Here is a 16,362-nt window from a genome sequence, read left to right as displayed (position 1 = left end):
TGGCAGAGAACTTCTAAGCGATTTTTCATGGCTATTGAAAGGGTTCCTGCTGGCGGGCATCGTGTGCCAGCAGCTGCCACTCAGTGATGGCCGTCAGCCATGGTAACACTTGGCAACCATTACCTTCTACCATCCTACCTATAAGCACAACTTTACAAACACAGAGCCAAGCGTCCAAACTAAAGCCTGCCCCTCACCTGGTTTAACTTAGACCCTTTTCACCCGAGGCTAGTCCTTTAGAAGGTGCAAGCCTACCTAGTGCATCCTGTCAGCAAGAAGCTGCCGAGATGCCTCCGGCACACAACACGAGTAGGAGCTTCCATGGCTCCGTGCTTCCTCAGCAGCTCCCTGGACGTACCAGTGGAGCTTTAACTCCAGTTACTGTAGCTGAAAATACTAAAAGCCACCCATGTACACGTCTGTGGGATGCATTCCTCCACCACACGTTGAAGTCCTCCACAACATTTACAAGTTACTGGCAAAACCAACCAAACTCCCCAGCAGTTCGAGAAAGCCCAGGACAAAGCGGCCTTCAAAGCAAACGACCCCTCACAGGCTCCTCCTACCCCCTGAATTATCGCTTTATAAACCCTCCCCGGCCGGAGCACGAATCCGCCCCCGCCGAACAACAACCCCCACGCACCACCAAACCCCGCCCTCACCTCTGACGCACCCCTCGCCTTTGGCGCGAAAAGGCCCGTGAGGAAAGGAGGAGCTGGGGCGGAGGGGCGGGGCTCCGCGGGCCGACGGCCGCCGATTGGCCGGCGCGGCGGAGCGACGGCGCACGTGGGGTGCGTTGTGGCGCGAACGGGTGTGGGGCCGGGTTGGGGGCCGGGGCGGCAGCAGCGGCCGGAATGGACCTGGCGGTGGCGACGGGCGACGCGGGCGCGGCGCAGCAGCACCAACAGCTCCGCGATGAGGTGGCCGAGAAGTGCCAGAAGTTGTTCCAGGACTTCTTAGAGGAGTGAGTGAGAGGGGGCCGGGCCTGGCAGCGGGCGGGCAGGGCCGTCAGGAGGCGGCGGGCCGCAAGGGCCTCACAGAGGGGGCAGCCATTTGGTGAGGGTGAGATCCTGTCAGGGCCTGTCGCCCCGATCCCTCGTGTTTCAGTCAGAAAAGCTCTCCTATCGTCTGGGCCCGCCGCTGAGGCACTGCTCTGCCGTGAGGTGTCTGTCTGGGTTGGCAAAATCCTTCCCAAAATGCTTTGGATGGGAATTTGTTAGTTGCATTTGGCCCCTTTTAACAACGTTTTGTGACGGCCAGGTTGAAAACCCCTTTTGGGGCTTGGCTGTTACACTTTCATACGTCTGACTCGCTACGTTTTGTCTCCTGAGGGACCCTTCAGGAGCAAACACGGAAACGTTAATGCACCCCTGGGCGGGGGGAGGGGGGCTTTTCCTGGTGCAGAGTTGTTGTTAAACCCTAAATAGAATTCTGTGTGGCAAACCAGCTGTATGTCATGCAGATCCAGGGCATCTGTGCTGGGCTGTTCATAGAACAGATGTAGCAAGGAAGAGACGTTTGCAAGGGACTGTGGGATGCCGTCGTTCTCTTGCACACTCCGTAATGTGTGCGATCCTTTTCTTCTCTTTCTCTCCTGAATTCAGAAGTATTCAATTGCAGCCTGATAGGTAACTGTGAAACATATTCCTGAATCACTTTCAGGTTCCAGAACAGCGATGGGGAGGTCAAATACTTGCGTGATGCTGAAGAACTGATTCGGCCAGAGCGGAACACGTTGATCGTAAGCTTTGCGGATTTGGAGCAGTTCAATCAGCAGCTCTCTACCACTGTTCAGGAGGAGTTTTACAGGTGAAGTGTAGAGATTACCTGAGAGCTGAGCAGTGCTGCGCTCAGGCCCATAATGTCTTACATGTTATGTAAAAACTGAGACCTTTGTCTGCTTTCTACATCATGAAAACACATTTAGGAATTTTTAATTTTTTTTTACTGAATCAAAATTTATTTTTTAATGGATTCCTCTCTGGAAATCATTAGTTAACTAGGCAATTGCATTTATTCTGGTGAAAAAGTAGATGGCCAGTACACGAATACAGAATAAATTCTATTGAGCCAGTGGCTTATTTTGAGCATCTGCTCCTTAATATTAGGATAAAAGCGTCATAAAATGAGACTTTAAAAGGTCTGTTTTCAGACAATAAAGCAAATGGTACTATTATGCAGTAATCTCATATTTAGCATATTTAGATTAGCTTTTGTATGTTCCTACATAATGTGGCAGTAAAAGCCAGAACCTGGAAATGTATGATACAAGCCTTTGATGTAGTCTAAAGCAAAGAAGGCATTTTGATAGCTTGTATAAAATTTCAACTTCTTTTCTGTATTTCAGGGTTTACCCTTACCTCTGCCGGGCAGTAAAGACTTTTGCCAGAGACCATGGGAATGTTCCTTCAAACAAGGACTTTTATGTTGCATTCCAAGATCTACCTACCAGACACAAGTAAGATGATTATTAATTCCAGAAACTTGTGTATTTTTACTACTAGGGAAAAAAGCATCAAAGCATGCTGAAAATGTCTTGGTTATATAGTGTGAAATGTACAGTTGACCAATACAGTTGTGAAGAAGTTTCCTGATCTTGTGCAGGATATTTTTCTAAACAGTTTTTCATTTGTGAATCATACTCAGATTCATCATATTCCACAAACAAATGTAACTTCTATAATTTAAAAAAAATAGAGTATGTTGCTTTTGAAGTACTAGTGAAGTAACTTTTGCATTGGTTTGACCTTTTATGCAAAATCATAAAATGAGAATATATTCTAGTAACTTTGGTGCTTTTATCTGTTACAGCTGTTCTTTAGTCACAGACTGAATGAAACAAATATGTTGCATCTTAGTACTTGGGGCTAAAAATGTCAACTCAAGGATTTAATCCCTATGAATTTCTGTTTTAAACAGAATTCGAGAACTGACATCAGCAAAAATTGGCTCACTGATGCGTATCAGTGGACAGGTGGTACGTACCCACCCAGTCCATCCTGAGCTTGTAAGTGGAACCTTCCTGTGCCTCGACTGCCAGACAGTGATTAAAGATGTGGAACAGCAATTTAAATACACGCAGCCAAACATCTGCAGAAATCCAGTCTGTGCCAACAGAAGGAGATTCCTGCTGGACACAAACAAATCAAGATTTGTTGATTTCCAAAAGGTACAGTGGTGAGGTTGGAGGACGACAGCAAACAATGGATGTTCCTGTGGTAGTTGAAGGGTGTTGTTTGTACTGCTACACATTGAAAACAGTTAATTTTGGTACTGTCAACATCAAAAGACCTCAAGAAAAAGCACTGGAATTTCTGGAAATAGTTTCTTTCTGTCTATGTCTTATGTTTAAGCATGGGCAATTATGAATAGCATCAAAGCAGTGTTGTTGCGTGACGGTTATTGTCTAAGCAAGCCACTGAAAACCCACATATTAGAGCCATTGTTAGTCTCATATTGCAGGTACATCATGTGTAGTTGTTTTATATAAGTGTGAAAAGAGGTGTCTTTTAGTATCTGCAGTGTTTTGCTCTTATAGATTGATTTACTCTGCAAAATAATCAGCGCTTCACATCCTGCAATATTTTGTGTCAGTCACGTTAACTGAACTCAAGCTGCTCTTTCTAGCCCTCAGAATTGTCATTGTGGCCCCTCTGTATCCTCTGAAGTTTCTTCAAGACTCCTTAGATACTGATGGGTGAAGGGATTTTTGGTTGTATGAGGAATTTCATGATTGACATGGATGGCAGCAGTCAAATGCTACTTACTATATTTATTAGCTTAGCTTTTGAAGCAGTTTCAAATTTGGTGACATCCACTAAGTGCTTAATATTCTCTCCCTCCCCAGGTTCGCATTCAGGAGACACAGGCCGAGCTGCCGCGTGGTAGCATTCCTCGCAGCGTGGAAGTGATCTTGCGTGCAGAAGCAGTGGAGTCTGCTCAAGCAGGTGACAAATGTGATTTCACAGGGTCACTGATTGTCGTGCCTGATGTGTCCCAGCTCTCAACACCAGGTTTGTTGCTGCCACTTGTGACCTCGACGACATGTCCCTCCTGCTTGTTCTGGGAACTGCTGTTCTGACTCCCACTCTAACTGCAGGAGTGCGCGCAGAAACCGGCTCCCGGGTGAGTGGGACAGAGGGCTATGAAACCGAAGGCATCCGAGGACTTCGTGCCCTTGGAGTCAGAGAGCTGTCATATAAGCTAGTCTTTCTAGCTTGTTACGTTGCACCAACAAATCCACGGGTGAGTCTGGAAAGAAAATAGAGTTAAAGATATTGATGATTTCTGCTCTGTATGGTTTTACCTCAAATTAGGGAGCGGGAATGGATAAAGCTTTGAATATGTATGTGTACCACCTTCCTGTGCATTTGTCTGTCTTTATATTCTGATTAGATTTATATAGCAAGTTTTTTTTCTTGACTTTACTGTTCATAACAGTTTTTACAGATGTGATTATTTGCTGATGTTATCAATTTATTCTAAAGAGCTAACTAGTCCATTTATTTCCCTTCAGCTTTCATAATTTCTGCAGCATTTCCTTTTCTTCCAGCAAATCCTATTACTTCGTTTTGTCACAGGGAAAACAGCGATCCTTCTTCCATGTGGTTTATCACATAACATCTTGGGATGTTACTACAACATAAGTAATACTGACTATGGCTGGGGTTTAGCATGGTATGATATTTTAATCTCTAATTCTGGTAGCAGCTTCATCATTACGTAGGATAAAAATAGCATCTGTTGTTTTCTGGGTGTAGAAGTTTCCTGCTGCTTTCCAGAGTAACGAAAGACCTTGTAAATTCCAGTTAATGAAGAATGCTTACAACAGAGGCATTTTTCAGCCAAAGGAAGCCATACTGGTTTACTCTCTTTTTTAATCTCTGGAAAAGCATCTCTTCTGGGTATTTCTCACTAACTGAAGTTACATGCCATTGATTTTGCCCCCTAGGTAATTGTCTGTTGGTTTTTAAAGGTTTAACGTAATGAGATTCCTTAGCCTCAAGTCAGCTTTTCTGAATGTGTTCCTCCCATTCAGCTTACAGAACAAGTTTTTGTGACCTCCTGTCTGCAGTACTCTGATTCAGTAGTGACCATGTTATTTTATTTTTTTCCTTTGTTTAGTTTGGTGGAAAAGAGCTCCGAGATGAAGAGCAGACTGCAGAAAGCATTAAAAACCAAATGTCTGTGAAAGAGTGGGAAAAGGTTTTTGAAATGAGCCAAGATAAGAACCTTTACCATAATCTGTGCACCAGCCTCTTCCCCACTATCCATGGTAAGAGTCCAGTTGGTGCCTCAGAGAGGGAAGATTTCACTTGCGAAAATACTCTTTTTGCTTTCCCTGTAGTACTGTTTTGGGAAAGCTTGAAAGCCTTATGCCAACTACCACAAACTCTCCCCGCCGGCACTGGTTACTCTAGAAAAGGAGAATCTATTTCCTGCGTACTTGCTGTGTTTAATCATTAAGGCCTGCAAGACTAGTCAAAATGGTTGTGTTTATTATTGGGTGATCTACTACTAAACCCTACAGCTGACGGATATAAGCTTTATTTTATATGGATGTCCTTCAAAAGATTTAAGGATTCCAAACATTTGTATGCTGTTGTGCGTGTGTGTGTGTGTATGTTTGCAGTTGGTTTTGGCTCAGAACTTAGGAGGACTTGTGTTGGTTATGCCTGAAAAATTTGATCAGCTGAATTTTGTCCATATTCTGAGCCACCGTAGCATGAGTCATTCTTCCGTGAAACTCTACCAAGCACATAAATGCAGTTTTTGTGGATGTTTAGCAAATAGGTAAATTCTGAGCGGATGTGCCCAAATGCTCTAAAATTCTAGTGGGCTGAAGTTTTTTTTTAATAGGAAAAATGCGGTGTTTTCTTTGGATTGTTAGTGGAGTGTCTTTTCTGGGGCAGGTAATGATGAAGTGAAACGTGGGGTCCTGCTGATGCTTTTTGGAGGAGTTCCTAAGACCACTTCAGAAGGCACTTCATTGCGTGGGGACATCAATGTTTGTGTTGTTGGTGATCCAAGTACAGCCAAGAGTCAATTTCTAAAGTAAGCATCTCATTAAAACTCAGTATTTAAATATTGTCTAGTGTGACTAGAGCTATAAATGTGTACTGTGCCTTTTCTATGTTAAACAGAGGAAAGGGAAGTAAAATATTTAAGAATATTTTCCAGGAATTGTTTGGATGTGGTTGAAGTATTTGAACAGGGCTGAAGCAAACTCAACAAGCCCCTGTGCTAATAACAAAGAATGAATTAAGACTTTTTTTTGTTCTTTAGGTAGTTATGAAAGTATGAATTTCCAAATATTTTCAAAAGACACTGAATATTAAAAATACAAAATTTATTGCACATCTTAAAATAATTATTTCCCCCCCCTGTTTTTAGCTTAGTCTAAATTGGTAGGTCCCAACACTTTGGACAAATAGACAACTATTAGCCTTGAAAAATAATGATGAAATAATTATGTTTTATGCTACATCTTATAATATAATGCTTTTTAAATTGGAAATTCTATTTAATATGGTTTTATTTGGTCATGCTGTTCATTTACCTCTGCATTGTTCTCCACGAAGCTGAGGTCCTTGCAGCATACGCTGCAACTCAGAAATGTAGAGGCACCACGAAAGCTGCTGTAGGCTGCCTGTGATCAGTCTCGCTGCTTCCTACTATGGAGCCACTTGTGCTGACATTTACCTGACCCGTAAGGAGCTGTATTAGCTTGTGAAGTCAGCAGAAAACTTGTGGGAGGAGGGCTGGATTGTTTTTTCTGCTGGTGTAACCACGGGTGAATGACAGACCTGCAAAAGATCGCAGTTAGATAAGGATTAGTTTCCAAGGCTTGCTCAAACATCATTAGAGGTGGGAGGACCTACTTATATGTTAATTGCTTCCTGAAGGAAGGAACAAGTCCTGGCCTGAGGGGTTGAAAGTAGCACTGCATTACAGTTACCTGTTTCTGCAGGTTTTAATCTGACTTTTAAAGTTTGTTCCTCACTGTTCTTTCTCTCCATAGGCATGTGGACGAGTTCAGTCCTCGTGCTGTATACACCAGTGGAAAAGCCTCCAGTGCTGCTGGTCTAACAGCGGCTGTTGTAAAAGATGAAGAGTCTCATGAATTTGTCATTGAAGCTGGAGCACTGATGCTGGCAGATAACGTGAGTCCAGGAACTTGGAGAGGTTTCTGCATCTGGAATGGTGTTGATCAATTTGGGGAAACTGTCTTAGTGATGCTTTTCTCCCCAAAGTGATTGAATTTGGGTAACTTCTTATTTTTTATTCTTTCACTGCAGGGGGTTTGTTGCATTGATGAATTTGACAAAATGGACGTGCGGGATCAAGTAGCCATTCATGAAGCAATGGAGCAGCAGACTATATCCATTACTAAAGCAGGAGTAAAGGTAGCTTGTGCTATTCCTCTGGTTGTGTGGTCTGCACGATCGCCTGACCGTTTGTTGCATATACTGATCTAGCATCATCTCGCAGATTTTTTTTGCCAGCTCTGCAGCTGCCTCACTGTGGCAGGAGAGAGATCACTTACCTGCAAAGTTTTTGTGTCACATACCCAGAAAGAATCAGAAATGTTACCAAAAGGAAGAAGGAGATAGTAATGGGTAGGAAACAGACAATGGGAAAATCCTAACCTTGAAGTAACCCCAAAAGAGGATATAGATTTATGTGTGTTTGTAGAAGTAAAGTGTATATTTGCACTGTTAAAAACAGGGTGTTGTGAAAAGCAGTTTTAAGGGCTCGTTTCAGTATTGTTGGCACGAGTTTAACAATGTGAAAGTATTGATTGATTAAACTGTTTCATGAGACAGAGACCTGGTTAGAAGAGTTTGGGCTCTTTTGAGGAGTGATTATTATAATACCTCCATTGAAACGCCATCTAAAAGATGTTATGCTGATCCATTTGAATTGTGATGAGTTGGTTTAGCAAGTGGTCACAGATCATTCTTGGTTTTTTATTTTTTTATTGTTAGGCTACCCTGAATGCCAGGACCTCCATTTTGGCTGCAGCTAACCCAGTTGGCGGGCGCTATGACAGATCCAAGTCACTGAAACAGAATATAAACCTGTCAGCTCCCATCATGTCTCGCTTTGATCTCTTCTTCATCCTTGTGGATGAATGTAATGAGGTAATTTTAAGGAATTATAGAGTAATTTATGTACTTTTATAATCAGAATTTCTTATGGTTCAGTTTGTGGCTGTTGCCTCTTTTCTTGTCAATCTGTACTTCTAAGAACAATCTGGCTTCATCACATCTGTCCTCACCAGTGAGGCAGTTGCTTTCTTTTCGTGCTGAACAGACCTGGCTCTTTCAGCTTCTCCTCATACATCATGTGCTTCTGCCCTCTAACCATCTTGGTGGCCCTCTGAAATTTTAGGTGAAGCTAATCTCATGAGAGTGTCTTCCTTCTGCTTTTCTTCTCTGCCTGCAAAGTTAAAAGCTGTCAGTACAAATTTGAACACACTCTGCTGAATACAAGGATACTGCCTTTTCATCTTGTAGTGATTTGGCCTGCATACTTAAAACCATTAGTCATTTTTACAAATCGCTGGTCACTAAGGCTAAGACTGCTACCACCTGTCTATGTGCCATTTGCCTTGGGAACACGTGAGATCCAGAGATTAATGTTGGTTCAGTGCTGTTCTCTCCACTGTTTTGCTCAGTCTGATTATCTCATTGAGAAGGGACTGATGAAAGAGACATCTGAAAAAGAAGAAAGTAGTTCCCACGCTGCAGAGTGCTGCTTTCTGCCTGTTCTCTGGCTAACTTGTAACCCTAGAGAGTTCTAAGAGGTTATAAATCCTAAAACTGTCTTTTATCCATTCTCTGCTGTTCCCTTGTGTTAAAAACCTCCAGTGCATTCTCCTGGATCTGGCAGAGTCTGGCTTCTGGAAAGACTAGCTCTGCCATGAGGAGTGCAAGTGAGGGAGGGGAATGGGAAGGAAGAATATAGCTGTTGTTTTGATATTTGGCTGATGTTGGGCAAGTGATCTGATAGAGCAGTAATATTCCAGGTTACAGATTACGCCATTGCCAGACGCATAGTGGATCTGCATTCCAGAGTAGAAGAATCTGTTGATCGTGTCTATTCATTAGATGATATCAGAAGGTATCTGCTGTTTGCAAGACAGTTTAAACCAAAGGTAATTCTACTTTCCTGTATAAATTGTTCTGTATGAGGAGGAAGTCCAAAGAAACAGTCACTCCATGGCATGCTTTTTTCCAGCAAATGCAAAGACACTTAATGTAGAGTTCTCTTAAGAAAGGAGCTATAAACTCAGTTATTATCTAGAAACATAGCATATTTTGGAGCCACGTGCTGTTTTCTTTTGGAACTACAGACACCTAGCCTGAGACTGTTACAATCGGTAGTCTTAACTGCTTTGGTGGCAGTTCTTAACTTCTGTCTAGAACGACTGAGGGCTCATTTCATAGCTTTCTCATACCGCAAGGGCACGAGTTATTCAACACAGCTGCTGCAGAGATTTTTGTATTTTATTGACTTACTGCTTTATCAAACAGTTTGTTTGGTCTTATTTTTAAAGGATATTGTTCCTCGGTAATTCTTTGTTTGCTTTGTGGTAAAATACAGAACATGGAAAACTGCTCTAAGTACAAATTTTGTGCTCTGCCCAAATAGCAGCTTGGATGGGCTGTGTTTTAGAGTTTTCAGAAGTTTTTGTAATGTAGTTCTTCTCAAATGGAAGGAGAGGACACCCTCCCTTACACAGTTTTGAAAACTCCCATTTCATTTCCGTGTGGTGGGGAGTTTGTTTTGCAGCTGGATCTGTGTATGTGCAGATAGACTCAGGCTAAAAAGCGTGTACACAAAGCTGTAGTCAGTGTTAGTATATCAAGTGTATGCTTGTGTGTGTGTTTGCATGAAAAATGAAAGGTAAACAAACACAGAACAATCAAGTAGAGACAGACATGAATTATGCCTGGAAGCAAGTCAGTGGAACAGAAAAATTGAAATGATCAAAAATCTGCTGTAAAATAATTAATGTGTCAATGTACTTATTGTTATATCATTGTTACTGTGATCATTATTGCAGTATGATTTTAATATAATATGATTGTCATTATCTTTATGTATAATGTGTGTATCACATAGAATATTTCAGAGTAAAGCAGTAGCTAGTACAGAAAAGTCTGGGAACTGCTAATCTAATGCAAGAAGAATAAACTTTAATACTTTTAACATGGCAAACTGTCATACTGTCTTATGTCACAAAGATATCTAAGGAGTCTGAGGACTTTATAGTGGAGCAGTATAAACGACTGCGGCAGCGTGATGGCTCTGGAGTGACAAAGTCATCCTGGAGAATAACAGTGCGACAGTTGGAAAGCATGATTCGGCTGTCTGAAGCTATGGCCCGTATGCACTGCTGTGATGAGGTATCAGGTTTTTGATGAAAGTTTGCATAAATGTTTATATAAATGTGGGAATTCTTGCTTTGCTATTTGACTATGGTATTGTACATATTTAAATCCTGTGGGTGAGGAGGAGAGCTTGGATAATGTTTTCACTTGTGATAACAAGTGGTCATACTCTGTCTGAATTTTTATGCCAGAAAAGCTGGTTTTAAGGTATGTCTTATAAAACTGAGATCAGCTGATCCAAACTGAGAACCTGCATGTTTTTGCATTACAGTTGTATCAGCATTCTCAGCCTGTTTCCTGTCAAATCATGACAAATAAGAACAACAATCATCTATTAGTATCACCCAGAGCTGTTGGTACTGTCTCTCCTAATCTTGCATAGTTTGTAATCTCTCACAGCTCTTTCCATCTGCAATCTAAAAAGCCAAAGTTCATCGAAGTATCTGAACCTTCCTAAGCATACCTGTATGTGTGATCTGAGCTCCTCCTCACATCAACCAATGTTGAAATGTATATTGTGTTATGCCTATTAACTGTAGTATGATTACTATCCATCTAGTCCCTGCTTTAAAACTCAGCAGGTCTTTTGAAATGTTGATTAGGGGTTATGTGGCACATGCAGTGACAGAAGTTTGCTCACTGGTTGTGAGCAAGGACACCCATTGGGTTCTTTTTAATTAAATTCAGCTTATAAAGAAACAGATAGCTTTTAGCTTATGGCTCAGCTCGAGATTATTTTTCCAGTTTTTGCTTTTCAGTTATGGAGGAGAATCTCATTAATTACATCTTTCTTTTTCCATATTGTTTCTGTTCAGACCCATTTCTTTCATGTTTCTTGCTCCACCGATCTTTCTTCAAAATGTTCTTGGCTTAAGTAAAAATTTTATTGACTCTACATGATCGCTAAAGCCTGAAAGATTCATCAGGCTGCTTATTCCCTCCATAACCTTGTGTGAACTCACAGTACTTGTGCTAGGATATAATTTGACTTGCAGAGTCTTTACTGCTTAGGATTAATCAGGTGAGATGGATAGAAAGACCCTTCGTCAGAGTTAGAGCTGAGTTTCTGGAGCTATCGGGGAAAAAAGGCTTTTAACACTAGAAGAGCCGCCGTGCCTATTTAATACATGTTTTTTTTCCAAATCTTCCCCAGGTTCACCCGAAACATGTGAAGGAAGCTTTCAGGCTTTTAAATAAGTCCATCATTAGAGTTGAGACTCCTGACATCAATTTAGACCAAGATGATGAACAGCAAATGGAGGATCAAGAGGACCAAGAAGGAGTCAATGGTAAATTACTCATAGATAATTTTTTCAAAGGGGAAAGTACTTCCAGCCTTTACAGCTTACCTTGTTTGAGTATATGCTTCTCTTCAGTTTCTCACCTGTTTCTCATCTAATAAGGTCTAGAAATCTTGACTCCTGTTCTTAACTCTTACTTCTTCAGCCTCCTTGTGGGTCCACTCACCCGGCTGGTCAATTCAACACTTTTCAGTGGCTCAGAGTATTAAACAGTTGAAAGATAATACAGACTAAACCTGGGCATGTGTCCAAACAGGTGAGGCAGAAGCTCCAGCTGGAGTCAATGGTCTTGTGAATGGGATCAATGGCCATTCTGAGGACACGAACAAGGATGCTGCACCCAAAGCTTCTCTTAGACTGGGCTTCTCTGAGTATCGACGAATTTCCAATCTCCTGGTGCTGCACCTCAGGAAAGCAGAGGAAGGTAAGAATTTGTTTATTAAAAAGACATTAGACTCAGTTCAGGGAGAAACTGTAACTACATCTCATGCTATTGCACTTGGGATTTTCACTCCTGCTGACACACCAAACTTGTTAGGTCTGGTGTGAACCTGTACACATGTGGCTACACTACATCTGATGATACAGGTAGGACTTCTTGGACTTTCTAGCTCTGATGTCTTAGTCATTTGTCAAAACCTAGTAAGTCGATGTCAACAGAGCAGGTCCAGAAAAGGATTTGTAGCATATGCTGGTTTAAGATGAGTCAGCAGCAATGAAAACTGTAGCAAGAGCTTCAATGTATGCCAGCAACCACAGCCTAAAGTATATACTTAACCAATATGTGCCAAATGGCTGCATCATTTCTTGGGGAGTTGAAATATTTCAGTTGCGGTGAGGCTACTCCTTTAATGAAACGCAGCAGTTGTCTCATAGCATATACCAATGCTACAAAGTTTTTGGAAGGGTGTAGAGACTTACAATATCTGTTCAAAATGCTGAGTATATGTAGAAGGATGACTTCTTCAGCTTTGCGTGACAGTGATTTTTCTTTTGCCCTTACTTAGCAGAAAGTTGTATGAGTCCTTACGACTACTTTTTCTTGAAGCTGAAGGCTGATGTGATTGCTAGGCTGCTCATTTAATTTGTAAGCCACTCGGATGCATAGAACTGAAAGCTTCAATTCTCAATCTAAATATCTCCAATTAAACCATGTACAAAACATGATGATTTAAGAAACAGAAGAAAGTCTAATGTTTCTTAAACATCTTAAAAAGCATGTTTCTCTCTTCAGCCTTTTACATGTTAACATATAAATCCTTTCCTCTTACAGTTTGAATGGTATCTTACTACTGTTGTATTCATGCAAATTATTTTCTTTACAGAAGAGGATGATTCATCATTAAAGAAGAGTGAACTAATTAATTGGTATCTAAAGGAAATTGAATCTGAAATAGAATCTGAAGAAGACCTAATAAATAAAAAGAAGATCATAGAGAGAGTCATTCACCGACTTACGCATTATGTATGTACAGAGATGTGTGCATAGTGGAAAAGGGTTTTAACTTATGTAGTGCAATATTTGAGAAATATGTTTTGTGCTTCTGTGTTATTGACTGATGCAGTATAAACACGTTCTTTGTTTAATACCTGTTAAAAGTAATTATAGAGAAAACACTAAAATAATTAGAGATGTGTGTAAGTAAATTTCAAAGTGCCATATTATGTCCCTGTAGAAGTGTGGGTGATATTTTTCTGTATTTATATAGTCTTAGTTATACATTAGGATACAGAAATACAAACAACACTTTATTCAATGGATAGCTTTAAGTCATGGGGGCACTAGGGCAGTTTGGAGGAAAAAGTATGAAAATATAAAATATTCTCACTTTTAAAGGTACAAAACCACTAGATCGAAGTGTTCACAGAAAGTATACAACATATGAGAGATTTCCACTAAACATAATTGTCAAGATGAGGAACATGTTAAAGAAGGAGTTCACAATTAAAAGGGTTAAATAATTCATCAATAAGAGGTTCTACTAGTATAAAAAGGAGATGCCTTTCAACAAACATTTCTGTTCTTGTTTGAATACAAATTTTTGTCTGTTGCAGGACCACATTCTGATAGAACTGTCCCAGTCAGGACTGAGAGGATCCAGAGAAGAGGAGACTTTTGATGAAGATCCATACCTGGTTGTCAACCCAAACTATCTGCTGGAAGACTAAGGGCTGAGAACTGGATTGTAGAGCTGACTAGTTACATGTTGGAAAATGCATTCTTTTCTTGCAAGGGTTGCTGTATAGCTAACACTTTAAATTCCTATGAATGCTTTACTGTGGACCGTGCCAATGTGCGGTTAGTAATATATGATTGCTCATTTACACTGAGCATACCTGGAAAGTTTTTAAAGAAATGACACACTTAATTATTAGTTTCATTATTAATTCTGGGTTTTAATGCCATCATCCAGATGCAGAGGAGAATCATTCAAAAGCTCTTTTCAGCATCAAGCTATGGAGATGCTTCTGTTTTAAATAAGAGGAATTTTGCATTGTTCTTCTATTGTATTTAGTAGACTTCTATGCTATAGGTTTTTAACTTTTTCTTATTAACATAAATAAAAGATCATTAAATGTCTGTATGTGTGTGGGGGTGTATTTGTTGTCACTCATATGTGGGATTGCTATTTTCTATGCCTGTGCTTTGAGGCTGAAAAAATAGTGATCTAAATGTTTAATGTCTTAAGAAAGATTAAATTTCCTGGATGACAGATGCTTGGTTTTTAAGAAGGTTTTTTTTTAACTTCCAGTAATGGATAATGAGAAACTCTGATTGCTTCTCTTTCTTTTTAGATGGACTAAAGATGCGTATGCTCCTGTTGCATATGTAAAATAGAAAATTGAAAATAGCCAAGCCCAAAGCAAGACTTTAAGTCAGGAGGTCAGAAACACCCATCTTGATGAATGTCTTGACTTGTAAGTGAATTGAAAACTGCTGTCCTTTGTGAGGGATTTTAAAGACTATATTTTTAAACTTGTTTGTAGATTTTTCTATACGAAAAATTTTACTTAAATTTCTGTTGCTCTCCATTATTTGCTGTATGCTACAGGATTATTAAATAATCTATTAAGAATTAAAAATAGTTGAATATTTGTCTTCTCAGCCTGATATCAGCACCTAAGAAACATTTGTAATAGCATGAAAGATACCAAACTTAGATATTTTAAGTATAAATAGTGTGAAATAACTGTTTCTGAAGCAGGTCCAGAAATGGAGCTGGTTTGTAACAGTCATCTTCTTTTTTCCTGTTAGACTCTTCGAACTTTGGAGATATGCCTTGGTCTTAGTAAGCATATCATTAAAGATAACAATTATATTTATAGAATGGAAGGAATCATAAATATTTGCACTAACTCTAACTGCAGAAACTTCTCTCCACTAATTTCTTTCATAAACTGCATCTTGGCAAATGCTCCATTTCATTAAAAATTGCCACCCACCTGCAACAACAGTTTCATGTTTTTCTATATTGTTGATTTACTTTCAAAATAAGGACAGGAAGATGTTTGTACTTCATTCTTTGTTTCCCCCTCCCCTCACCCCAATCTTTGATAATAAATATTTTTCACATGGAGAAAGTAAGTAGTTTTTCTGCTTCTCTTTCCCCAGTTCTGTGGGCTTCATAGACTAGAAGGGGTGTTCTCCTTTTGGAGTTAACACTGCTCTACAGAAAAATAAGCTGCAGGTGGTGCTGTAAAGTTCCTAGTCAAACTTGTTAGGTTGTCTGGGGAAAAAAAAAAGTACTTAGTTGTTCAGAACAGCAAGCTTTTCTAGGCTTCCTTAAAAAAAAAAAAAGTCAACTGGGAATCAAACAACGTGAAAGTACACAAATTATAATCCTGCTATAAGATTGGCTATTTGAGTAACAGCAAATGTTGAGAGACATTTTCTACTGTAACTTAATACTGCTTGACAGAGTAATAAATTGTCCAGATGATTCCAGGTATGCTTTAAACAAAAAGCTGTTTATTAAAGAAAGCAAACTGGGAGATGGAACTGACTTTTCAATATAGTTATGTAGAATTTTGTGTTTAGTTGATTTAGACATGTTCTGTATTTAGGCAGCACAGACAGTAGTTTCAGGTGAACATTGTCAGCTCTTCAGTTTTGCTGTATTTGAATGTAGAAATGTCAAGTTATCTCTTCCCTGCAGCAGTTCAGGTTGGTGATCTGTATGTGTCTACCCTGCTGAGAGAGCATGTGTTCTCAAGGCGGAGGGAAGGAGTACTTTGGAAAGCAATAAAATGATATTGTTCAAATTCCTCAATGTTATCGGGCATAAGCACGGCTGTCTGAATTCACTTAACAACCACTTTTCCAAGTGGGTAAGATGCCACATCTCAGATTTCCTTTATGCACCTGAGAATTACAATACAAACGTGCCTCTTGCTGTCCTGCCCACCCTCAGCCATGGTGGCACCCAGCCACAGCAATGCAGATAACTCCGCTCTTGTTATTTTCTGCATCCAGAGCTGTGCTGGGATTCCTTTTAAGACAAAAAAAAAAAGCCAAGAGGAGATCAAAAGCATTGTCTACTTATTTTATCTCCCTCTGAAATGGAGGCGCTATCAGTAAATGTCAGTTGATGTTCAGGTATAAAGGGGAACCTGAGCATCTCCGAAAATGTTTCCACATGACCTTTCTCCAACTAATTGTT

At 40.3% G+C, this 16,362-nt stretch overlaps 1 protein-coding gene across 1 annotated transcript; it reads left to right on the top strand.

Annotated features, from left to right (window-relative positions):
• The first annotated feature begins 802 nt into the window (after window positions 1-802).
• MCM6 (minichromosome maintenance complex component 6) lies at window positions 803-14,415 on the top strand. The gene is made up of 17 exons (XM_075757224.1): window positions 803-964; window positions 1,663-1,809; window positions 2,348-2,458; window positions 2,920-3,169; window positions 3,848-4,013; window positions 4,100-4,245; window positions 5,125-5,275; window positions 5,913-6,054; window positions 7,022-7,163; window positions 7,299-7,406; window positions 7,989-8,144; window positions 9,032-9,160; window positions 10,254-10,415; window positions 11,554-11,689; window positions 11,958-12,125; window positions 13,027-13,166; window positions 13,757-14,415. The coding sequence occupies exons 1-17, from the start codon at window positions 855-857 to the stop codon at window positions 13,868-13,870; spliced, it is 2,478 nt and encodes an 825-aa protein (XP_075613339.1). The 5' UTR covers window positions 803-854; the 3' UTR covers window positions 13,871-14,415.
• The last annotated feature ends 1,947 nt before the right edge of the window (window positions 14,416-16,362 follow it).

The sequence above is a fragment of the Balearica regulorum genome, chromosome 6 (genome assembly GCF_011004875.1).
Source record: "Balearica regulorum gibbericeps isolate bBalReg1 chromosome 6, bBalReg1.pri, whole genome shotgun sequence".
Classification (NCBI taxonomy): Eukaryota; Metazoa; Chordata; class Aves; order Gruiformes; family Gruidae; genus Balearica; species Balearica regulorum.
Note: the sequence above shows the minus strand (reverse complement) of the source record. Positions and strands in the feature narration are given on the sequence as shown.